The 27,344-nt window shown below is 35.1% G+C and overlaps 1 protein-coding gene across 3 annotated transcripts; it reads left to right on the top strand.

The window, feature by feature from the left end:
• The first annotated feature begins 822 nt into the window (after nucleotides 1–822).
• Nucleotides 823–27,344, top strand: LOC143920088 (growth arrest-specific protein 1-like). 3 transcript variants are annotated; one of them, XM_077442796.1, is made up of 3 exons: nucleotides 823–970; nucleotides 23,195–23,457; nucleotides 24,953–27,344. In XM_077442796.1, exons 2-3 carry the CDS (start codon nucleotides 23,203–23,205, stop codon nucleotides 25,445–25,447), a joined length of 750 nt encoding a protein of 249 aa, XP_077298922.1. In that variant the 5' UTR covers nucleotides 823–970; nucleotides 23,195–23,202; the 3' UTR covers nucleotides 25,448–27,344. The 3 variants fall into 3 exon arrangements, with proteins under 3 accessions (XP_077298922.1, XP_077298921.1, XP_077298920.1); XM_077442795.1 differs by lacking the exon at nucleotides 823–970 and adding an exon at nucleotides 15,575–15,697; XM_077442794.1 differs by lacking the exon at nucleotides 823–970 and adding an exon at nucleotides 15,581–15,620.

The following is a 27,344-nucleotide window of genomic DNA, read 5'->3' as shown; positions in this document are numbered from 1 at the left end:
CGTTTACCAAGCACCCTTTTTTTTGATCTTTCGACTTAAGATCTTTCGATTTTCGATATTTGCCTTCCGATATTTAGTTTTTTGTGCATTTCTAATTCGATCCCGTGGGGTAGACGGATGCGGTGCATCCATCTACCCCACGATAAATTGAACGACAGATTAATAGACAGCTGCTTTAAATGCAATTCTCATCTTCTCGAATGATATATTGCACATCAGATGACGGGTAACCCTTCGATGTGCACAGATGCAATTATTAAAATCGTAATTATTAAAATTGAGTTGGATCTTTCAGGCGAGTTTAATAAGGCAAGATTCGATAAGTTCCGAATCTTGCCTTATTAAACTCGCCAGAAAGATCCAACTCAATTTTAATAATTGCATGTGTGCACATCAAAAGGTTACTCGTCATCTGATGTGCAATCTATCATTCGAGAAAACGAGAATTACGTTTAAAGCTGCCTTTCTGTTAATCTGGCGATTTTAGAGCGGATGCACCAAACCCGGGGTAGACCCGAGAGGGGCGCCCAAAGCGCCCTCGGCAATCGCCCCGTTGCCAATGCGTTACTACAGCACTGACTTCACCTCACATTACAAAAATTGTATCATACGTCTGAAACAACACTTGAGACCCAAAGCCTCAAAAGCTACACAAGATTAGTATGCGCAAGGCAGTACCAGGAAGCGGCGTGGCTTGAGCCTCCATAGGTGGAGCTGGTAAAGCAGCGAAATAAGACAGCAGTGGAGGGGATGTTGATGTTGATGTTGATGTGTTGATGCGCGCGAGAGGGAGGGAGCAAACGAAGGGGAAGGAGAAAGAGAGAGAGAGAGGGAGGGGGCTGCTGGGAGCAAAACCGCTCACTCCGTGGCCCGCCGGTGCCCCGGTGTGGCGGTTCGCGCGTGTAACATCTGGCAACATTTACCCCCGTGACATGTGACCACACTAGCCATCACACTACCCCCCCTAAAGGTGCGGCTACTTTTCAATTTATTTATTTATTATGTGTTCAATCGTGGCTGTTTTTTACATGTATGATTTGTGTTATATTTTATCTCGATTTGACTGTTGAACCGAAAAGTGGCGCGATAACCTTCTCCCCTTTTGCGTGTATTGTTTTGATTTGTACTTTTGTACTTACAATAAACAATAATGATACGTGTGGCGTATGGTGGGATTTATTAATATTTTAGGACGTATTAATCAGCTCAATTGTTTTATTCACTGGTACTATGTAGAACGAAGTTTTGCGAAAACCGATTCAAAGGATACGGTATTTGGTAATAATTTATAAATGCTTACAATAATAAATTTAACGAATTTGTTTTTGCATTGTACAAAAGTGATTCTTGGGTGTTTAAAATGTTGCTTATATTTGTAGGACAAAGTCCTTTTTGTTCAAGTTCAGAACGTTTTTACTCCAATCTGTATGTAAATACAGTCAAATCTCGTTATAATAAACTTCTAGTATCTAGTTTTAAACTTATTATAGTCTTAAACCCCTGAATTACTTCGTAATAATTTATTTATTTATTTAAAGTTTGGACCATTGTAGCATTACAGGAATTCCTAATGTGTTACAATGGTCAGAAACTACATATGAGTCGTTATATTTAAAAGTGGCGCAAGCCCAATTTCTATTTGACTTAATTCACAAATTGTTATCACTTCTTTTAATTCGATATGTCTGGAATCTCGGGAAAGCACAGAAGAAACGTATTACATGCCGCCAATATTTTTAAATATTGTTAAACGAAAAACATTATATTCAATGTTTTGCAAAGTATTTCTCGAAATGAAGAAAAATTAACTTATGCCACTATCAATTATAACGGCTCATATGTGGAATGAATTCTTGAATGAACGAAATTTTGACTATGACATATCAATACATATTATTTTCGTGAGAAATTTCGACCTTGAGATTTTAAAATGTATCCAATATGAATCCAATATTCCAATATGAAAGTGTATCATGTATGTATATATATTTGTTTTGTATTAAACTGAAACGACTTACATATTTAAAATTTTGATATATTTGATTATATTTTTATTGGATACAATATTTAAATAAATGCATATGTTCAAGTAATTAATTACTCATTTCCAATGTACACATGTACATATTTATAATGTGTCTGTTATGTCACGTTTGTTTCTATTTCTGATGTCAATAAAAATTGCTCTGAAGTAATAGCTAATTTTTGCACTGCTCAGAATTTTCTGCTTCAAATTCTTTTATTTTTTTTACTCACGAAAAACAGATTTATTACAGTATTTTTAAAACGACGGAAATATCATTTTTTCATCCGCGCGCGACACGTCAAAATCGTAGGCGTATCTAATTGAGACACCCAAGACCGGATATTCCAACTTTTTGGGAGTGCATTATATTAATTTTAGTGTCAGGTCGTTAAATTTTCATGTCGACATTTCAAACAATAAATAAACATTTTTGTTTTAATCAAAAACGATCAATTTTCAAGTGACTTCTTTTGTTTTTGTTTTATATACAATATGTAGTATTCAAATTTTCTTTAAGCATGTTCATATGTACATAAGTATTTGCTTTCGAACTGTCACTGTAGTCTCCTGTTCAAGAGTCAATTTATAAATACCTTAACCGCAGCAGGGATTAGTAGCGGTGGTGCCCTTTCAAAGTGAGATCTCAATTTAGTACAGACTTCACACTTTACAGACATGAATTGTTGAAAAAAATCTATTTTATTTAACAACATATATACAATGAAATAAGTAACAAAAGACAAACGCATATCCGCTGGAGGCGAACATCGTCGAAAATATATACATAAGTACGTTTGTAATCGTCTAAAAATACGTAAGCACTGATACGGAACGTTCACAGTACTGCCAAAAATTTGTTACACAATATTGTTTTTTTTTTTAAACAATTTAATATAAATAGTAAATGGGGGGAAAAACCATAATTTTTTTGGTTTGACTTTTTTAAAATAACATTTCAGTTAACTTGACACTGACCAATAGAAATTGCGTGTAATAAAGGCTCATATTAATCGAAAACCTCTCATTTTTGGTTTAATTCTCTTAAAATTCAGTTAATTTGGCTTGATTCTTCTCGGTGATCAAAGACGTTTGATACATAGAAAACGCTTATGTATGATAAAGGCTCCTATTAATCAATATCTAAAGGCTACTCACTGTATTTTTACAATTTCATACAAATAGTAAATGGGGTAAAAACCTCATTCTTGGTTTGATTCTCTGTAAATAACATTTCAGTTAACTTGACGTGATTCTTCTTGGTCATCAAATATGTACGTCTAACCAATAGAAATATATAATAAAGGCTTATATTAATCGAAATCTAAAGGCTACTCACTGTATTTTATCAATTTCATACAAATAATGTGTGTTAAAACCATCATTTTTAGTTTGATTCTCTTAAAATAATAATTCAGCTAACTTGACGTGGTTCTTCTTAGTGATCAAATACATCTGATTAATATAAATTGCGTATAATAAATGCTCATATTAATCGAAATCTGAAGGCTCCTCACTGTATTCATACAAATAGTAAATGTGGTATAACTCTCATTTTTGGTTTGATTCTCTCAAAATAATAATCCAATTAACTTGGCATAGTTCTTCTTAGAGATCAATAGAAAACGCATATGATAAAGGCTCATATTAATCGAAATCTAAAGGATACTCACTGTATTTTAACAATTTCATACAAATAGTAATTGGGGAAAAAACCTAATTTTTTTGGTTTGATTGTCTGAAAATAACATCAGTTAACTTTGTGTGATTTTTCTTCTTCATCAAAGACGTTTGATCAATAGAAATCGCTTATGATAAAGTTTCATTTTAATCGAAATCTAAAGCTTACTCACTGCATTTTATTTTAACAATTTCCTACAAATAGTAAATGTGATTCTCCTTGATCATCAAAGACGTGTGTGTGATCAATTGAAATCGCTTATGATAAAGGCTCATATAAATCGAAATCTTAATTTTCTCACTGCATTATTTTTTTAACGACTCAATGGAAATAGTAAATGGGGAAAAACCTCATTGCAAGGTACATCCATTCCGTTTTTAGAATTGTGCAATCGCAATGAAGACCGCTAGCTCCACCAAACGCATCTTTAGAAAGCTTATCACACCCAAAAACCGAAGCAACGTTCGTTAACTGTATAAAACTAAATACATCTTCTTGAACTTATTTTTAAATTTAACGTCTATTTAACGATCTAGTTATATTTTGCTTCGTTTACATCGTTAAAGCCAACTTCTATCGACTTGTTTACGTTTTCTCTTTTTATATTTTAAATGTAAAACACATTTTTTTTTAATCTTGCGCAATTAGTACGTGTAATATATGTAAGTACATATATACTTTCTTATTTTTTTTCATATAATATATATTGTTTATAAAGTCCAATATCTGATACCTGTTCTGTAATCCTTTTAACGCTCGATTTAACATCCTTATCCAAGAACGATTGCGGTATAAGCGCTTGCGGTCAGATTCTTGCGGTCATAACCCGATGATGATAACGCACTAATCAAGCGTTCTTCTATTCATTGCTACTTTACGTTCATATACATTATTATAATTGATAACAAAAAATAACTTCACGTTGTTATATCATCAACATCATCGCGAATGGAATAAAACAATCAAATTTCTTATGGTTGCGTTAGTTATCGAACACGCTGTCTGTGCTCAGGTATATAAATTTTGCTGAAAAGCGTCGAGATTCACATGTTCATGTGTTGAAAGTCGAAAGCAACAGCAAGTCCACGCCATACATAAAACATGAGTCGTGCGCTGCGCAACTCCGATTTACTTCTTTTTCTCGGTTCTTCTTCTTCTGAACACGTTCACACCGAGGTGCCACTAACAAGCCATTGTTCTCACGAGGCGACATTTTCAGCACTGTGACTTCTCCCGTGTTTGCTCTTCTTTTTTTTATTCTGCCTCTTATTCACACATGTGTGCAAGTGCTCCTACTCGTTCACCTTCGGCTCTTCTTATTCGAAGTCTCATCTCGTCGTGGTGTGGTATTCGGTCCGACAAGTCTATCTGGATGCAATTGAGCAGTGTGAGTCATCGAAAATCAGAGTCAAAACCCGCTAGATTTTATCCACACGTTCATATCGAGCTGTGCGTACGAGAGCCGTGTCTATAAACGAAGAAAGCAACCAAATTTGGAATACTTCCATAAGCGGTTTTGATTAGTGGAAGGACCCGTATTGAAATGCAGAATTACTCACATGCTTCATTCGTATTAAAACTGTTATTATTTTGACGTTTTTATGTATGTTACGATACTTCATACGATACTATTTTAAGGATTGTAAATAGGTTTTTGAGCTCTTTTTCCTATTATGCTTTAGATTAACATTAGAATAATAATATAATACTGTGATTACTAACCAAATTAAATTAAAATTGTAAAATAGAAAATGATCAGTAGATCAGTAGCTATTAAAATAGATATAAGATGTATTGTGAACATAATTTCGTAATAATAAAAAGCATTTAAAAATCAAAAATACGATACTATTTTGACGCAAAGCTATGTACGTACACATTTATGGGGACAATTTAAATGCGCATTTTATAAACCAATGCGCATTAAAAATAATTTCTAATATATTTAAAAAAAACGTAAGATTATAAATGAAAAGAAAATTTTCAAAGTTTTATGTTTCTTAAATATCATGTTTGTAAACTTTTACAAACTAAAATTACATTAGCATTTTCATATCAAATGCGGGCATTTGATAAGTTACTTTCACAGCAGATAAATACAAAGCAGCCTAAATTGAAAGAAAGTTGGCCCAATATGTATAATAAATGTTTAATCTTAATAACTCGCGAGTTAAGAATTTGTGATTTAAACTGCAAATTTGTTGAAGTTGAAATCGATTCTACCTTTAGCTGCGCACTTTATAATTCTAAAAGGAAAAGGAACATTTTTTTTATTCATACTATTGCTCAATGTAACATTGTTCATTTAACAGAAACGCGTTTATTTAATGCGCAATTTTTTAAATTATAATGCACGAATGAGTTCATTTTAGGAGCAAAGCTATTTTTTTAATGCATTTTTTAAATAGTACCCCATATTTATTCATGGAAAAAATGTCGCTTTTAAAATCATTATTCGATAATGTCTTTCGCATTGCAATAATATTTTGAAAATGGCGCTTTTTATATTATGTCGAATTGTCCTAGTAACCTACAGTTAGTCTACAGTTTTGCATCAAAGTTATGCTAAAAATATATGTAATTCGTCAAACTGGAATTCTGATATCTTCTTTCCTGCAAGAAATCATAAACTATTTGGATGACTTCTGAAAGATTTCACATTTTTTTTTAAACTTATATACATACATATGTATGCTATGAAGCAATTGAAGTCTCCCAATAGCCGAAGATCGCATACTGCAATATTACCGATGTGAAAATTTTCACTTGGAAATGTTGCTACGCATTCTGAGATTGTCATATTTCAACGTTGAAGATGATGTGAGCGTTTCCAAGCTAATGCTATCTCTCTTGTCTTAGCCGATATAATTTATGGCCTGTCGCTCTCGTGGACTCTGAATGATTTACTGATGTATTTCCGAATGCATTTCTGAGGCCGTTCTTTGCTTGCCTGATGTCTGGACTCACAAACTGCACAAACAAAAATGGTGCTGATCTACAGATAAGGCAACTAGCTCTTCGCCAGACGGCAATGCACTTCACTGTCGCCATTTCTGACTTTTTGAAGAAGGCACTTCAAAAAATGATCTTAGATCTATTTATTACATGTGTAGTATCTCTCCGTGAGTGCAACAAGTGTATGGTATTGCGATCTTGAGAGATATTCTCGGATATCCTGAATGCGCGTGTGTGTGTGTGTATTTTTATACGTTTTTGTCTATTTTTGGAAGTGATGTCTTTATGTCTTCTGGACAAGCTATAAAATTCGTTTTATTGGCGTGTTTAGAACTTGTCGCGTATATATTCGTCGCGCTCCTTTTGACTTCTGAATCAATGAACACAAATTATACAAACTGCAAATTAAAATTAGTATGAGGTGCTTTGTATAAAATTCAACACATCATCTTTCAAAGTCGTCTTCAATTTTATATAATTTCTTTTTTTTAATGTTTTCGCTGATATCTTATCCATCCGACTTCACATTGTGATTTCATGCAATCTTTGCATTTTCACTTTTTATTCATAGCAAAGCTTGTCACTGGAATTAAAACATGTACTTACTATTCATTGATTTCTTGATCAGATTCCTTTTGCATGACTCGATGCTGTGATTTCTATTGCTTTGATTACTATGCTAATGAATTATGGTAAGAAGTTCTTACTAAGAACACAATCAAAAGTGCGGCACGGCACACCTAGTTAGACTAGCTGTGATAGACGTGTTTTCATGTTATTATATATTCGTAATATCTTATCATATCGTCAAGTTTCTCCTAAATTTATTCAAATATGTTTATCACCGTTATGGACGTCAACCCTGTCAATACAATGATAAAATGTCACCTTAAACACTCCAAGGGGTGATCTTTGGGAAGGATCGCGATGGTACAGACTAGGCATACCAGCGTTTTTGCATGTGCAAAACTATCTAAGAAACAACACGTACCGGTTACCATTCTGTGTGTCTGCACCAGTAGCGTTCTGTGAAAATCTCACTGTTTTTATCTCACAGCCTTACTGTGTGACGACATACGTATGTGAGTGAGGCTGTGCGATAAAAACAGGGAGATTTCCACGGCACGCCACTGGTCTGCACCTTTAGTAGGTATGGAAAGTTTCTGTGTTTTATCGCATATCTTCCTAAAGATGCAATTTTACATTTATTTTGTAATTAAAAGAATATACCTCTCTCGTTTACCAATAGTAGTTATAAAACTTATAATCATAGACCGGCGCGACCCTGCGCACCGTTGTTCCTTTTTATGGTGAACCTTTTTTTTGCTCTCTAGCTTTGTAGTTTGCCCTCTTTCCTGGAAAAAGCAAGCTCCACCGCCGAAGACTAGTTATAATTAGAGGTAGGACCGGAAGCATGCCGTTTATTGTTCAATTGTTGTAAATCCTTTGTAAAAAAGGTTCGGCAAACCTTTCACAATCCATTTACAACATTTGAACAATAAACAGCCCGGGGTCCGGCCTTTAGACTTATAATTAGTCACCGGACCCAGAAGGTGCCGCGTATTGTTTTAAGGTTGTAAATGCATTGTTAAAGGTTTGCCGAACCTTTTTTACAAAGGATTTACAACAATGGAACAATGGATAGCACTGTGACTATCCTACCTCTACTTATAATACAATAACCAGCAACATAACTCAGTAGTTATCAACTGAGGGGTCATGGGTTCAAACCCCGCCCCGTTGTTGCTGGGCAGACCCCTTGATTATATGCTATTAAATTTTGCCAATTCATCTGATTTGATTGTTGAAACGGTTCCAAATATATTGGCAACCTACTATCATTTAAATATATTTAAAATTTTATAATAGTAATGCTATAAATTTATATACAAGTACATATTAACAAATTTGGCCGAAGGTTTCGCCTTGGGGTAAAAAATCCGTAATGACATCATGGTAAATGTAAAAATTAAAAAAATAATAATAAAATTTTTAATTTACGTAGGGAAAGACGTCCTTCATATGTTCTTATAGATTTTAAAAATATTTACTACAGGTGAAGCTTTTTTCGTAGATAATTTCGTAGATAGTAATACGAAATTGTATCATTTTTTTTTTCAATATTGAACTGTTACAAAATATTTTTTATGATTTGTCTATCAAACTCTCGGCAATCCTTATCAGATTCGAACTTCTAGTGGCCCTGTTTGAAATACATATACGAATAATTTATCTGTTTGAAAAATACCGAAAAATTTATCCAAATTACAAAATCAATGGAATTATATCAGTATTGTATTTACGTATGCACTTCTAGTCCAAGAGCAAACGTGATCCTTACGACTTTCGAATATTTTTCGGAGGTTTGACGCATAAAAATCCATGGAAGCGAAACGAAAGCCAGACCTCTTAAGTACAATGCAACACGTCTGGAGGACGCTGAAAGGGCACGCAAACTACTCATTGAAGGGCTTGCACTCGGTTCCCAGAAATGCATCTCGCATGAAAGGTGCACAACTGAATTACCCTCCCTTCTCAAATTACCCATGTCGAGTGTGCATACGAAATGCGGGATCATAAACAAAGCAGATTTCTTCTCATCTCAACATACTTTGTGTGTATGTAAAATGCAGAAATTTATGTTGAGAATCTTGACATTTTTATACGTATGTTAAGATTTTAATCTGTCGACACGGTAATTGCATATATGCACGTGTGCATCGCGATTCACTTGCAGTCGATGAACTCGCTCTCAAAATCAACAGCGTGTTGATGTAAAAAAAAAAAAGCATAAATACGAAGATGAAGATCTTAAGCTAGGACTTGTGGTGTGGTTCTCGCCGACAAACAACACTGTTGGGTTTTATTCAGTTGGAGGAATGGCTCAATTACTCGCTCCAGGTATAAACAACCTTTTTTGTACGTATACAAATGCGTGTACTTTACTTTGGTCGGAGGTTTGATTTGGAATAATACGAAGAGCTGACCTAAAGTCACCACTTAATTGGGAAAAAGTCGACCATTTTACTAAAAACCCAAGCATACGTTGCATCAACAGATTGCACACCCACTCCAGACAGTCGTAAACTTAATTGGGGGATGGTCGTCGCCAGTTTCCGGTCTGAAAATTGCAACATTTCGAACGAGACCCAAAACTTTATAAGCCATCGGTGTTTTTATGAGCGTCCGTTCTTTTGAACATGCAACCGAGACTACCCGTATACGTGTATATGGGGCCTCTATTGAGTCATTAGGGCGAGACCCAAGACTTCAACCTCCGGGGCAGAGCCGAGCACTCGAATTGCCCTACAATTTACTCTTGATTTGTTGCCCGACCAGTACCCACACACGTGTACGTACACGGACTCGTACCAGAGTTGCGCTACCGAATCTCCGAAACTTAATAATCGTGACTGGGTAATATTTTCGTTGTCCCAGCTGTAATAACGTGTAATTTGTACGAATGCTCGTACTTATGCAGGGATCAGGGATCTGGACGTGGGCGAACAAGGGCAATTTTTTTATTGTTTGTACGTCCTTTTGGAGAGCTCGCCATATGGGCAGACGTCGTAATCCTCTTTGGTCCCCACCCATCTCCTTCCTATCCCTTGTGCAAGGACGAGGTAGCTTTCTTTTGTCGTCTTGCTTTTATCGCTCCTCGCCTTATAAATGTGTACAATGTGCATTTCAATGCAGATGATGACAATGCATGTGTGTGTGTGTGTGTGTGTGTACTTCCTCCCACAATGGAAGGATTTGTGGATGGACGTTGCGTGCTTTTGGTGATGTCTCAATTTGGGAAATGTTCCAATGTTCCAATGTTAAAGAGATTTTTTTATGTAGTCGGTCTGCTGTGTGCTTTTAGTTCAGTGAAGCAGAATCAGTATTGTAAAAGTTCTGAATGTATGTATGTACATATGTATATGTTTATTGTGGTTGTTCTGGATGTTGTATAGTTTTATTTTGTTGCGATCGAATCCCTTCTTCGATGCTGCAATTGGCAGAACGGGTTTTCCAGTTCCGCTTGAGTTTCATAATAATAAATAAGACCAGCATTTGACAGAATGAGGTGGACTATCTGATCTGCAAATCTGCTTCACAAACTTCAATATTTAAGCTGTTTGTTCTTTGAATTCTCGAGTGTTTCTAGCAAGTTATCATCGACTGCTCCAAAATATACGTAATATTTGTCAAAACCACTTCCTTATTCTTTAATATCGAAATTTTACTGCAATAGTCCTTCTCGAGTGGTATATTAATTCTGTACTATCTCAGAAACACTTCCCTAGTCAAATTAATTTCTTTCGAGTCAATCTTCCAATGTCATTGATATTAAAACTGGACGTCTTCTCCTGGGTATTGTATTCACTGTCTAGCAACTTCAACTTGGATTTTCCAATCCTGCTGCTGCTAATTATAACATTTACAAGGGTCATAAGTAGTCACCGGAGCCTGAGGGGGCCGAGTATTGTTCAAAGGTTGTAAATGCATTGTTAAAGGTTTGGCGAACAATGGATAGCACTGTGACTATCCTACCTCTAGTCATAAGACTCATAAGTTATGATTCATAACCAAAGATTGGCGTTGGAAGCATGCTTTTCAAATAACAATAGACTGCTCCATTAGTGTTCAAATCAAGAGTGCAAAAAAGCATGGATTTTAAAGAAATCCCAAAACCAAAGACTAATTATTAGAGGTAGGATAGCCACAGTGCTATACATTGTTCCATTGTTGTAAATCCTTTGTAAAAAAGGTTCGGCAAACCTTTAACAATGCATTTACAACCTTTGAACAATACGCAGCACCTTCTGGGTCCGGTGACTACTAATTATAACCAGAGTTCGGTGCCTCATTGCGAAAAATGGGTTCCTATTGTAAATTTCTATTGTTAATCTTTTTTTTTTGCCCGCGAGAGAGCAAAAAAGGTTAACAATAGAAATTTACAATTGGAACACATTTTGCGCAAAGAGGGCCCGAACTTTGGTCATAACCAGATATAAGCCACATGTGAGGGCACCCATTAAGCAAAGGTTTTTTTATTGTTCACTTCTTAGAAAAACCTTTTTTTGCAACCTTTTTTATTTCTTAATCTTTGTTACGTGTATTTGTATGTGGGATTACCTTAATGGGTAGCCTAAAACTAGTCATAACCAGAGATTGACGGCCAAGATTCTTTTATGCACAAAAAATGATTCGTCATTGAAAATTACTATTTTCCTACAAAGCAAGAGAGCAATAATAAAAGTTGACAGTAGTGAACCATTTTTTGTTCATAAAAGAATCCTGACGGCCGATCTCTGCCCATAACTTGGTTCTTATCCACCTCCGAGTATAAATTTTATTCATATCTACTCCAAAACTCATTAATTACATATGTATTATACTTTGGCATCTGTCTAATTGTATTTAATAACTTCTTCTAGGTTTTAATAATATGTCGAAAGCAAAAAATACTACTGCCCACCTGTTGATCTAAAAAAAAAAACTTCTTTCTTTTCCAAACCAATCTTGGTTAAATTGCTAGACAGCTGTTCTATACAGAATGTTTGTGCTACTTAGCAAAGCGATCGCAGTGTAAAGCAATTAAAAATATATAACACACAATAAAGGGCAAATCTAAATTGAAACTCAAATATGTAGATTGCATAATGATCGTTTATGTAACATATGTATGTAGATTACATACATACATAACATAACATGAGACGTAAGTTACGCCACGATTGCTCAGAATGAGGAATCATATTCCCATACGTTTTCAGGATTTAAAAAAAACACGTGCAGAGTGACACACAAAGTATCAGTGGAATTTGGAAACATACTCACACGTGTTACTAATTACTGTGAACTGTCACACGGGCCTGTAACTCAATATCTCGACATTTTCTAGTAACTTGAGCCCCCCACAGGTCACACATGTTGGGAATATTTGAATAGTCGAATCCCAATATGTACAATATGCAATATTTACGAAAATGATGTCCAATATATGTAGTTATAGTAAGCGTGTGTGAATGTAGGAAGAACGGCAACATGGTGTGTCCGTGATTCTGAGGCTGGCTTTGGACAGGCAGAATGGCACAACAGATCGCTTTTTATGATCTCACACAAAAGGGGAAAAAAAGAAGTTCATCCTTCAAAATAGACGGTAAGCTCGGCTCTTTTGTTGGTTCCAGGGAGCTTACGGTAAATTAGGAGGTATTAGACGGAACATTAGAGACTTTGTAAGCAGATGGCAGGCAACAGGTATAAATTTTTACTCTGTGCGTAATTTTCGCACAAAAAGGTGACATTTTGTTTTGTCTGTAACTAGTGATGATTTTTTTATTAACACTTGCCGCACTGTGATGGATAGCGAGTGACCAGTATATTCCTCCAAATATATTGAAAGCAGGGTGGGTCTTCATATTTTATATTTTATTCCTCATCAAAACCTCTATGTTTCGAATTATGCCATTGCAAAATAAAAACATTGATCAATATCAACGGAAATAATTATTTTCTTATTGCAAAATATATTTTATAGGATATTAAAATTTGGTTGGCGTTTTAATATTTAACGTTAAAACGATTTGTATTATTGCTTGTGTTTCTTAACAGTTTTATTTTTTCCACGTCCACTTCAATTTAATGTATGTATGTACGTATTAACTTCGTTGCAAATGCATTGCGAATTACAAAAGACAGTCATCAATTTGCCAGGCGACGACTCAATCTGCAAATCCCGCCCGTCGCTTGCATTTCAATCGACCACATTCCAAAACAGATTTCTCAATTTAAAAACAGCGATCGTCAACATTTTTTCATTTGTTCCAGCACTATTAGACAAATCGGCAGAGAAATCTGCTCACGAGCAAAGATCAGCGTTCGATCGATGCTTTTTCGCACAAAAAATCGATCACTATTGTCAATTTCGTAAAAAAAAAACCCATGCTTTTTTGCTCTCTTGCTTTGAACACTAATAGAGCGGTCTTATTGTTATTTGAAAAGCATCCAGCCAACGCCGAAGATTACTTATGGGCCATGATCAGAGATGGACTAGTTATAAGGGCATTATATCAGTTCGTCCGTATGGGCTGCGGGCTGCAGCCCTCCCAATATAGTACGCATTCATGCTATGCTATGTTTGTCCTCCATATGGGATGCGGAGCTGCAGCCCTCCCAGTATAGTACATTTGTTCAACGAACTACTACAGCCCGATTCATCTCTGCAGCCCCCCACTTTGAATTCTAACAAGTTACTACTGGCACTATTGCTAAGTTCTTATAAAAAAACGTATTTTACAAGTTTTTGCTCAATTGAGCGGTCTATAGTTATTTTACAAATGCCCTCACGAGAATGATACAGTTTGAACTTAAGGTTTATGCCTTGGTGCCTATGTACCTTATCTGAAAGTCCAAATGAGGTCCAGAACTACGACATTTTGGAGTCTTCGACCTAGTTTGGAATAGCGTGGAATATATCAATGACAATTAAAGAACGGAGGTTGATTAGGCCAATTCGCTTTTGAGGCATTATGGCTATTGCTAACTTCGTAGAAAACTATTTTTCTATTGAACGTTTATTGTGTTTTAGGATTACCCTAATGACTATCTGATGTCTAATGATTAGAGGTAGGACCGGAAGCGTGCCATTTATTGTTCAATTGTTGTAAATCCTTTGTAAAAAAGGTTCGGCAAACCTTTAACAATGCATTTACAACATTTGAACAATAAACGGCCCCCTCAGGGTCCGGCCTTTACTAATGATGAGTAAAATTTAGTGACAGATTTACGCATAGGCAGGAAGGCCGATTGGACAGGGACGTTAGCATTTTTTTAAAACAAATTTTTGATTTATTATACTTATTCTATACCAACTCGATATAAAATCATGAAAGTTGATTAAATTCTGTAGAGAAAAAAAAGTTAATTATTCTACTAAACGCATCATATTTCCAAGAAGTTCCATGCTTGCACTTATTTACCAAAACTTTATAGCCGGAATTTCAGCAGACGACAACAAAAGCCAATGGGGCCGTTTATGCGCGCACGTACGGATTTCTGAAAATGCAATTAATACTGCTATCGACTTCATTTGGTTAAACCCAACCACTTCACGATAAGGGTGGGGGGGGGGGTTGAGACCCGGCTTTGTATATTTGTATATACATATAGGGGCCCCAGATAGTTGTAACACATCAAGCCAAATATTTATTTGCATAGATGACAAACTAGAAATATATGTAGTTATAAAGAAGAGTATAAATTGATATATAGATGCCATGACACTAGTAATAATCATGCGTCAAAATTATGTTTAAAAATCTGCTAAAACCGTCTCTTAGTAAAATCATAATAAAACAACATAAATTTGTTTTAAATGTAGTATTTTTTTACCGTCATCGCAAGATAGCCTTATCTCATGCAATTTGTATTTTCGGTTGTTAAATCATCGAGTCGAATATTAAACGACACGCAATTATGATAAATATTATCTGTAAGTTTGGCTCAATCATCAATATTTATAATACGTAACGCTCCATTCATTAAATTTAAACGTGCCAAATCATCACACAGCTTCTTCTCAGTACACTCGGCTACTCGGCAAACGAACGTTTTAAACGCAATAAATTATATTATATTATTATTTACACTTGTTGTGTATTCAGTGCGCTTCGCATAAAGCAAGATTAAAACCCACGGCAAGTGTAAACACACACGTATAAATACATTGTGTTGTTATTAACCCGAAATCGTTACGTCAACTCGGCGTACAATCGATGGCTTTGTACTCGTGCTTGTTACGTGGGTGAGTGTTCGTACATTCTTCGGAAGAAGTTCGAGATCCGACGGTTTGCTTTTCCTTTCGCTTCTTGGAACTGGATCGGACAATTCTGCTTCTGTCTGCTTTAATTTTCACTGATAACAGCGTCAGTATATATGTTACGATGCGGCATAACGAGGCGTCAGTCGCGTCAGGTTCGTCTAGTTTCAGTTCAGAAGTGATACGATTTGGTTTTGTGCGACAGTTATGTAAACGAAGTTGGATGTTTCAAGTAAATGGTTCAAATTTTTACTGTAAATCGTATGTGGTTATCAATCTGTTGAAACTTATGTGTAGAGTTGGATAAGGATAGTCGAAGCTTGTTTATATGTGTTTGTTTATTTTATACTGATTGGTTTCGACTAAAGATTTTATAATACGTCCGAATTTTTTTTTGATTTTGACAGTATATGAGTCGTATATAGTGTTTTTGGAACTGAAAATTATACTTCCACCACTCAAATATAATGGTTCATATAATAAATAAAATGCTGCATAAATTCGTGCCTAATTTTCAAACACTTTTAAACGGGCATAAACTTATGCAATCGTTTAATATTTGAAGTATAAAATTAATCTATATTTAAATTTATTCTTAATAAATCCTAAACATATTATATGTATGGGAAAATAAGAGAATTTTTAAGATACATTTTGAGTTTTTGACGATTTGAAAAAATATCACTGTTCGACACGAAAAATGGTTCAGAGACGAGATATGACTTTTCTTATAGATATATGATCAGTGAACACGAATCTGGTAATAAAAAATGTTGATTGGCTCGAGATTCGGAGATATGTGTTTTTTAAATCGCGTGATTTTTACAAACCTCTTTTATGTACGATTATTCTATATTTTGGTGTTGTTCGGTCGATGTCTCAAAATCTGTCAATTTCCTGTTCAAAATGAATATTGAAATCTGTAGTCGGGTATTTTATCTTTCATTTGTAGTACTTTTCAGTTTTCAAATCTCTATAAGTATCCGTTCAGTTCAAAACAAAAGTCAAAATTACGTATTTTCACTTGGCATTTTTTCCCACTGTTAATACTATTTTATATTGAAACATGTTTATTGAAACATGTTCTGTCCACACTATTTTATTTTTCGTTTAAAAGGCTTAATTGGAAGTGTGTTGAATTTTAAATCGGTAAAATTGCGAGGTAAAAGCTCGTTCTAGTATTTGAATTGGATTGAATTAATAGAAATAACATATTAAATTGTCTTTATATAAGAATTAAATAAAATTCCACTAAGAAAAATCATATTTTGACTATTCTTGTGGATTAATAACATAAGCGTGTATTCATTGTTAATTCGTAAGATCTTATTATTTTGACAAGTTTCTCCTACATTTCTACAAATTTGGGAATCTAGGAATTGATCACTGTCAAAACTACGTCAATACAATGGATAAAATATCATTCCAGGGGGTGATTTTTGGCCCGGATCGCCATAGATCAGGCGTGCTAGTATTGTACAAAACTAAAGATTTTATAATACGTCTAAAAAAAAAACATGTGTGTCTGCGCCCTAAAGGTCTATGACACGTTGACTTAGCAAAATAAGTAAAAACTTCTAAAAATGTGAGGAATGCTACTTAAAATCTGAATTCCAAGTTTTCATGCTAGAACATTAGAAGATAAAATTTTACTGCAATCACTTCAGTGTACGAAAAATAATGCGTTATCATATTTTTGTCCGATAAGCGAGCATTAACTTACATATTTCTTATACCAAATATTCTACATTTTACTTCTACGCGTCAATTTCTTATGATGACACTTTCAAAGTTTCAAAGTCTTGTCAAAATATGTATGTTACAGTGAATCAGTATTCCTCAGTGAGGTTATACTTTCACTACTAGAACTATACTTACGCCAACTCAAGTCGTTGAAAGCATATCACACAAATTGAAAACATGCTGTCAAATCAGATACTAGATCATAAAAAGAACGATTGGAAGAAAGGACTGAGGACTGTACAAGTTTTGAAATATGGGGCAATCAAACCCCATATGAAGTTGGTCTAAATATCATCAAATTTGCCTTCTGATGTAATTTATACTCTGAAGAAGATATTGAAAAAATTTTGTTGGAGGTAGAAGAAGATACAACATACAATAGAATAGAAGTATCAGAACTAAATGTAAATTGTTTGCCAACGCCAGTGAAAATATACTTTCACTGCTGATATGAAATCACTGTAACATACATAGTTCATAATGCACACGCAATGAATTATTTTATTGTCGGTATTGCAATAGTGCCAGTTAACATTAAGAGATCTGAGTAAACAACTACGTAATTTCGAAATATGTAGAAGCTGCAACGTCCGATAAGAGAGCATTCTCTCAATTATAAGTCAGTCAAATAATGGTTTAGAAATTCAAACAAACACACATAGTGTTCTGTTTAATTAACATGACAATTATATTGCTGGAATTCTATGTGCTTATTTATGATGAATGCTATTTAACCCCTTAATGAGTTTATCGCTCCCGCAATAAGACATCTTCTACATAAACAATAAATACATGCATACATGCATGCACAATGCATGAATTTACTTTTAATTTACAGCCATTCACCATCCACTGCTGGATGAAAACCCCTTCAACACTTTTGTTTTAGGTCATACAATTTTGAAATTTAATTTCACCATCTCTCATATGGCCTCCCTTGCACCCGTTTACGTTCTCTTTATTTCTTCCTTTTTTATTATTTTTACATTCACCGTGCGCCTACCGGTGGGCGCTTGAGCTAGGTTCAAAATCGCCACGCGCCCGCTCATCGACACATATTTGCTACACCTAACGAAGCTAATTTAATTTCGATTTCTTTAAAACGATATCTATGCATAGTTTATCTTCTTTGTGGCCTTCCCTTGATCTTTTTACACTCTCTCGGGTACCATTCCATCACATATTTTATCCGGTGACACGACAACTCGTTCACAGATTTTCCGTAAACCGAGGATGCGCTCCAGGCATTTACGTATACGGCCATCTCTTTCTCACCCCGTCTGTTCACCAAGATCTCGTTTACTATGCCATTACGTATGCAGCCATCTCTTTCACAAACCGTTTGTTCACCGATAACGATGCCTGGAGTGCATCCTCGGTTTACGGAAAATCTGTGAACGAGTTGTCAGGTAACCATTTTATCCATCTTTCGCTTTTTCTTCTTGCTACATGACCCGCCCATTGCCATTTCAATCTCCACTCTCCATACTTATGTATTTTCTTACACTTACATACTTTTCGCCCGCATACGGCATATTCCGTTTCCTATACCGAGCATACAGCGTTTTATATTTTTTTAAGGCATTAGTCGCTACACCTGAAATCAAGCTAAATTATTTTCGTTTTTTTTTTACAACGACATGTACGAAAAAACTATATTCTTTGTGACCTTCCTTTCTCCCTTTCAAATCCTCTCGCGTACCATTTGAGCACTTATTTTGTCCACATTTCAGCCATTCTTCTAGCTACACGACCCGGCCATTTCAATCTCTTCACTCTCCCCACTATATCAACCCTTATCAAAGTTCTCACCCACGTATTCCGTTTTCTATCTCTCCTCGTTCCATATTTATTTGAGTGCGTTGGACTTTGTGTAACATTATGGCGTTCAATGCCCTGGTTTCGCATCCATTCGTCATCACTTGCAAAACACGTTGATCAAAGATATTTTTCTTCAAGGAAAGTGACATTTTTTATTTAAATAAATGAGATTAGTAAGCCGGTGAGTTGTGAAGGGGCCGGTAGATAACTAACTGTCATCGCTTCAATCTGACGCAAGATTTCGATGAATTTTTAATGAGTTCGTTGATGATTAAACTCCTCTAGCTTCATGTTTTGACGCATAAACTTACTTCAATGTCAGCTAACTCTCGTATGTCGGTAAGATATCGAAGCGACCTGAATAGTGGAAGTGTTTCAAAATCAGATCACATTTTTTTAACAGACAGGAATGTCACTGAACTAACATGGTGAAGCTAATAAAAAGCTTGCAATGAAAATAGGCGTTCTTCCGTCCAAATGTATTCCATTTAAATTTAGTACGTCTTTTTATTTTCTCTTCTTTGTTCCGGAAATGTCTATAATTTGTTCTAAATATATATTTAATTACTAACTACTTCGTATATGCATGTAATAGTGTATATTCTGAATAATTCATATGCAATGTAGGTCACGGCAAAACATTGAAGGTTTATTTGACAATTTTTTCTACTTTTCTTTGTATTGTTCCACTACATATACACAAGATAAGGAAATAATTTGAATTTTCCCATTTTTAATAATGTCGTGTGCTGGTCACACGTTTCGAATGGTTTTTTTTTTTTAATTATTCCCAGACAACACAGACGTTACTTGCCTTGTTTAAAAAATTGGCGGAACGTGATTTAACTCTTAACATATTCGCGCCGGTGATCTATGCGAAAATTATTCACAATTTTTACATATAATCAATATGGGAGAATTTAAAATATTCTCGGCGGCTATGCGAGTTCGTTACGACAGCTCGGGAATTATAATCGTTTTGCGAATTGATCCGTTAAAAATGACGGTGCGCATAGTGAATGCCTGTCGTGCTTGAGGCCTATTTTGTCGCTGATTGTACGCTGTGTTGGATTATTTCTGTATTAAAGACGACCGTACTATCGTTTCAAAAGCGGATTGATCATATTACTTGTTGATTCTATTAAATATTGATTAAATAACGTTTTATTTTGATCCGTAAACTAAATTTGATTGTATCAAATGTACAATGTATTAAGCATTTATCACATTAAATGGTGAATTCTGTATTTGATTATATTATCTGCCAGTTCGGTTTAATTACCACTTTGCATTGAATATCATCTGTGAGTAATTTTATTGATTGTATAAAATTTTTATTTTATTCAATACTGATCACATTATATGTTGATTTTTGTACAATTTGATCACAATTCATACTTATCATCGATAATCATTGTTTCGTAAAAGATTTTATTGAATTAAACTTTTTTTTAATTACACTTGATCACATTATTCTTAGTTTTAATTTCAATTGATCACATTATTTAATTTGATCAGATTTAATATTTATTTTGATCACATTAAATATTTATTTTGATCATATTGAACTTTATTTTTATTTCGTTTGATCACAATAATTTTATTTAATTTGATCACATTAAATATTTATTTTATTTTATTTCATCAAATTTTACTTTGATTTTGCCTAATTAAAAGACATTAAGCATTCTTTTTATATTATTTGGCCACAACAAACTTTGATTTTATTTAATTTGATCACAATAAACATTGATTTTATTACATTTGATCACAATAAACATTGATTTTATTACATTTGATCACAATAAACATTGATTTTATTTTATGTAATCATATTTTAATTTGTTTTTACTTGATTACATTAAGCTATGTTTTTGTTTAATTTGATCACATTAAATTTTATAGCTTCAAACGTACATAGCATGATTACAGTAAGCGTTTATTACGTAAGTATATAACATTTGATCACATTGCAAACATTCGATCCCACTAAACATTAACCGAAGTTGATCATATGATACTTCAATTTTCACACAATTGACTGCGCATAATTTGGTGACATTTATCTTTGATTACATCATATCTATACTGATATCATTATTGATTGATCGCATCATATTATAAACTAAGTGGGAATACAAAATATTAAAATATAACATCGAATAACATACGTACCTACTACAATTGAGACCATTAACATGGAGACAAGATAATATCTGCTGAGAAGACTCATATGGTTTTTGACTACAATATTTGTCGCCACAAGACAAAGCCCTAGCTTAGTTTTCAACAATATTTTTTCGAATTCAGAGACCTTAACGTTAAAAAAACTTGTGAAAAGAGTATTTTGAATTATTGAAATACACCTTCGTGTATCGTGTTGTATTGTGAAAAAAAGTCTTAACTCTAAGCAGACATATTACTAGACATTGAACTGCATCTACGACAGACAATTTTCTAGAGACTGTCTGCCAATCGGTCTGTCGACAAATCTACACGACATTGCCCACCATAAATAGCATATTTACCATCAATATTGATAGTAACGATCTCCCCCATCTTAATTTACCGCTTTCAATTGAGTTAACGCGACTAATACGGGCGGGTTCTCACGAAGGACTCGGTTTAATCTTTAAATTGACCGGTCGAATCCAAACTGTCAGATGTAAATAGAGATTGATCATTGCGTCGTTGCATTTGAAGAGTGATTGCATACGAGCAAGAGTGCGTCATGTCGTCGTATTGTGTTCAATTTTAATGGTTCGATTGCAATTATCCAGTTGACGTTTCTAGCTGTAGCTCGTACGTGTTTTGTCGATCAACTCGTCTCATTACAGCGTTGAAACGTTTCGAAATTATGACATTATAATACAGTTTATGACATTATGACGTGTGCGAAATTTATCGCTTTTGTAATTAGTGTATGTAATATGGGAGTGTTTTGAACAAGCGATTTACATACGAAATCGTGTGTGCAAATATATTTAGACATCTTTTCGTTCCACTTTCAATATTTTTGCTACTATTTTCACTAATGGAATCTCTATAATTAATTCTCTCATACTTCAGAGACCTGGATGTACGAATTATAGATACTTATTTAATACAGTTATTCCTTAAAACAATTTGTGGTACTTTGAAACATAATAATACTTACTTTTTTTTCGTAGTTGAGAGATTATTGTACGATTTGCATTATCATTTGAATTAGAATTGTACTATTATTAGTGTAATTTATTATGTTGTTTTGATTTTCATTACTTTATTTATATAAATAGGTAATAAAAGTATCAGAATAAGATACTTTTGTTTGCAGAAAATGAGTAGTTGTGTAAAATCAAGCGAAACCTAATACAAGAAAAAAATTGAATTCTAGACATTCGAAAATATGTATGCATTTACAATAAAACAAATATTTTGATGATTAGTAAATTAATATTATAGAATGCTCAGCTCTTTTTAGGCTCAAAATCTGACGTTCGTTTGGTACAAAAGATTATGATACAAACCAGGTCATTTAGGCCTCCTTACATTTCATAAAATTCTTTATTTTTTTCGGAATTTTTTGTGTTAATATTAAAGGTACTATACACGAGGAAGCTCTCAATGACTTTTTTTTTAATAATCACGGAAACATGTAACAAATTATGATTTTTTGAAAATGACGCTTCCCCCATACAAACATCCATTGCGCTGTGTATGGGGACCGAGCGAAACAGCAACTTTGAATTCTCGTTAACCAGTCAAAACTTATAATAATCGACCCAAATAAACTTCAATATGTGAATAATGAGCGTTTATTTATTTTAAAAATAGTAAAAAAAATCTAAACTATTCTCGACAAAGAAATATATGAAAAAAACCTAATTTTTCGAAATTTTTGTCAAGATAAATCAATTGATTGGAGACATAGGACATTGTTTAAAAACAATGATTTTTTTTATTTAACCTTCCATTGATGTGACCAAAGTTTTCTACTGAGTCCATTGATGAAAATCCAAATTTCGTATGTTTCGCTCTGGCCTAATACATATTCCTACATGGGATATGTGGGTGCGTTAGTTGAAGCGAGCAAAACACGATTTAACCTACCCTTACACTACAACGGTTGCTTTATATTTTGGTATGTTTTTCAACTTGTTTTAATAATGTTCTTTCTTTCCAGGTGAGGTGATGTGGGTGGTGTTGATTGTGGTGATGTGGTTTGCGGCGGGGGTTGTGCGGGGCGAGGATATAGGATCTGTCAGTGATGTGGGCTGCACCGAAGCCAAGCTCCGATGTGCCTTCCGAACTGGATGTGGCAGAGCCCTCACCAACTACGTTCTCTGGTGCTCAGATTTGGTCCGAGGTGTCGCCAAGTGTCCTGAGGCCTGCCAGCACGCCCTCATAGCCCTTACATCCACCGAGGAAGGGAAACTTCTCATGAATGTAAGCATTAATACAAGTATTTGCTTGTTTCCATTGAAAACTTTAACTAGATAAATCAGGATAATATTGGGGTGACGGTCACCGCACCGACAGTCAAAAAATCGAAAATGTTCGTTTACCATGCATACATATGAAAAACGGTTAATATATATATGTATATCAGTGGCGTGCGGTAAAACCCTTCTTTCCCCCCGTCGTACTTCCTCACTTAATTTGCGCGAGCAGGATACAACAGGAACAAGAGGAACAGGCTTTTCCTCCCGTATCCTGCGCGCGCACATTAAACAAGGCTGTATGACAATAAGAAAGATAATTTCACCGCATGCCACTCTTATATATTATATATACATAGTAACGTTTACCAGCACCCTTTTTTTTATCTTTCGACTTAAGATCTTTCGATTTTCGATCTTTGCCTTCCGATATTTGCTTTTTCGATCTTTTGACTTTCGGTGCCGTGAGGTAGACCCAAAGCAATTTATTAAGTAGTAATGTATAGCAATTTGCTACTTAATAAATAAAGTTCTTGCAAATTCGCGTTCATTTAAGGCGCAAACACACTGAATCGAACGGCACAGGCGCATTATTGGCTTCCTGTGGTGAAAAAGCACGTCACACACTGCAGGGGTATCTTTTTCGACAAGTTTCTTCTACATTTCTTCAAATATAGAAATCATCGTTATCAATCACCGTCAATACAAGGATTTTTGGCCTAGGTGCCATAGCCTAATTTTGGGCGAAAACACTAAATACACTCATACGGAATTCACATTTTCGCGATTTCCAGATGGGTAGGGCGTTTCTTCGGTTCTTAGTTAATTCGTACAATCTTATTATTTCGACAAATTTCTCCTACACTTCTTCAAATATGAGAATCACCGCTATCGATCACTGTCAAACAAATATCAATACGAGGATAAAATATCACCGAAAACACTTCAGAGTGTGAATTTTGGACTGGGTGCCGCAGTAAAGATTCTGGGCGAAAACACACTGAGTAGTATGCGACGTCATGTGTCCTTGGCTTCCCGCTGTGCACATGCTGAATGCATATGTTTGGGAGGTCGCACGTGTATGCATATCCATATGCAACCGACAAGTTTCTCCTACATTTCTTCAAATATGAGATACATCGTAATCGATCACTGCCAAGCAAGGATAAAATATCACCGAAAACACTCCAGGGGGTGATTTTTGGGGCTGTGTACCATAAATATGGGCTAGGGGTGCTGCGTTTTTTTCGCATATTTAAAAGTATCTAAAAAAACAACACGTACCACTCAGTGTGTTTTCGCCCTATGAGTGCTAGTGTTTTTTTACATGTGCAAAAAAATCTAAAAAAAAAACCACGTGCCTCTCTGTGTGTCTCAATCCTCGAAAAGGTACATTTAAATAATAATCATAGCGTGCACATATTTTTCATCGAGTAAAGCTAGCCTTCTCACTTAGCCTTCCTAGTTATCAATAATTTTAATGCTATTTGTTTTTTGTTTAGTGCGCCTGCGACGATGACTACTGCCAAGAGACAAAACAACGTGTCGAAATATGTCGAGCACAGGTGTTGAAGGCATCTCAGAACGAAACAGTCTCCTGCAGAGTGTCCCAGCTGATCTGTGCAGCAGACGCCCAGTGCTCGACAGCCCTGCACTACTATCGCCACCTGTGCGGGTCCATGTTCAAGGGGAAGAGGTGCTCCCTGAGGTGCCTCAACTCGATCAACATCCTCAAGAAGCAGGAGAAGGCTGACAAGCTGAGCACGTGCAAGTGCGACGGCTTCGAGGACTACGACTGTCCCAAGGTGCAGAACAACATGGCGCGCCTGTGCTTCCGAAAGCGCAAAACGCCACACGTCGAGGACGTCGACAAGACGACGACAGAACGCGAAGACTTGAGGACTAACGAAGTGAACTGTGGAAACTGTCGTTCGTGGTACAGAGCCGTTGCTCTGACAGTGTTCGTTTGTGTGATCAGGCTGCTGGTGCCCCATTGAAGCATAGTGTTGCAAACATCCTTAGCAACGTATTATTACCTCATTTTAGTATTTCGTCGTCAATTGACCTTAAACTTTTGGAAGCAGTAATTGGTTCAACCACCCAAGCAAAGGATAAGATATTTTATGTCGTATATGTATATATTCAATGCACTACATTTGACTTGTCAATTCGTAATATGTAAAAACTAAAAGAACTTATCTAGTGCTAATAATATGAGCAGTATGACTATGTATGTATGTACTCCTTATTTGGTGATCCTAGAGTGGTCCTATTTTTTTTAAATCAATGATTTGCATTAAAAAGCTCACAATCTGAGCTATTTGTCTCCCAAATTGTCTTTCGTAGAGATGGCTGTATACTATATACTCCTGCCAACCTGCTGCCTACTATTTACTATTTCATTGTTGCAATAAATTTCCCAATTTATTACTCGATTTCAGGTCACATTTGACCAATTTAATTGAACAGAAATCGTCGTTAAAGATGCTTTTATACGCAAAAAATGATTCTCTATTGTCTATTACTATTGTAAACCATGATTATTTGCTGTCTTGCTTTGTAGCGATGTATTGTTATTTGACGAGCAGCCAGCCAAACGCCGAAGACTGGTGATGAACAAAGATCGGCGTTAGAAGGATGCTTTTCAAATAACAATAGACCGCCCCAATAGTGTTCAAAGCAAGAGAGCAAAAAGCATGTTTGACAATAGTGAACCATTTGTTTGTGCCAAAAGCATCGTCCCAACGCCAATCTTTAATGATGAACATAGGTGGGCGTTCGATGGATGCTTTTCGCACAAAAATGGTTCATTCAAATTGAGCGGTCTATTGTTTTTTGACGAGCACCCAGCCAACGCCTACCTCTGGTGATGAATATTGTATGTATTAGGACGAAAACACACTGATAGGTACGCGACACGTGTTTTGTTGTGTGTTTTCGGCCTTACCTCAGCACATTTTTCATTAGCAGTTCATATGAAGTCTTAAAATAATGCATCAGTCACCACATTAGTACTCAATATATCTTTAATTCACAACCAATAATAATCATTATAAATGTCATCATTCTACGCCTCTGTTTTAATGAAAAACCAAACAAATAAATGCATAATTCGGTCAATCTCTTTCGAAATTCGACGGAAGAGGGAACACCGGTGCGTTCACTGCATAAACTTTCTACCGCAACAATGTAGCAATCTAATCACAGTTACCGGTAGAAACTTTGTACGATGACTGAAAACGAATCGGTTCGTATCTTCAAGTTTCTACCCCGATCTTCCGACGATTCGTACGGGAAACGTGGTAGGAACTTATGATGCGGCAGCCCTTTGATATAATGAAGGTTCGTGTCGATTGACCCAAAGTTACCGGAACCGGTTCTAGACCTTCGTCCCTCTCCTCGAATCCCTTTACCTTCCTCAATCCTCAACACAAACACACACAGCTTTAAAAAGCCATTTATCGGATTTAATTTCTAACGCAATTATTCAAATTTTGCCATAGGTGAAGCAAACTTATCATTATTTCCACATTTAAGTCGAAATTCCTATTATTCCTTAACAAATTTTAAATATATGTTTTGCCAAGAATATATACAAAATTTGAGCGTAGTATGATTTGATCAATCTAACTGAATAACTGATGGCCTAATCAACCGAATTATACTGTATGCATTACTCTATATAATACATATATATATACATACATACATAGTTTAAACAAAAAAAAAATTTACACTATTACATTGGTTTTTGTATGATTTAATTGTTGGTGTATGATTACAAATCTCAATCTATATAGTGTGACTATTGTGAGTGCAATTGACGACGAAATTATATATTTATTCGTATCATATTTGAGTCTATTTAGGTATCGTACTGTGTATTTTTATATG

The sequence above is a fragment of the Arctopsyche grandis genome, chromosome 12, assembly GCF_051622035.1.
Source record: "Arctopsyche grandis isolate Sample6627 chromosome 12, ASM5162203v2, whole genome shotgun sequence".
In the NCBI taxonomy this organism is placed as follows: Eukaryota; Metazoa; Arthropoda; class Insecta; order Trichoptera; family Hydropsychidae; genus Arctopsyche; species Arctopsyche grandis.
The sequence above is the reverse complement of the archived record's forward strand: the minus strand, read 5'-3'. Positions and strand labels throughout refer to the sequence as shown.

Bases quoted from the DNA above. Each gene is read 5' to 3' on its own strand.
- LOC143920088 (XM_077442794.1), top strand. From the start codon at position 15,590: ATGCGGCATAACGAGGCGTCAGTCGCGTCAG. The intron at 15,621-23,194 runs GTTCGTCTAGTT...CTTTCTTTCCAG, and splicing joins CGAGGCGTCAGTCGCGTCAG to GTGAGGTGATGTGGGTGGTG. The intron at 23,458-24,952 runs GTAAGCATTAAT...TTTTTTGTTTAG, and splicing joins AAGGGAAACTTCTCATGAAT to TGCGCCTGCGACGATGACTA.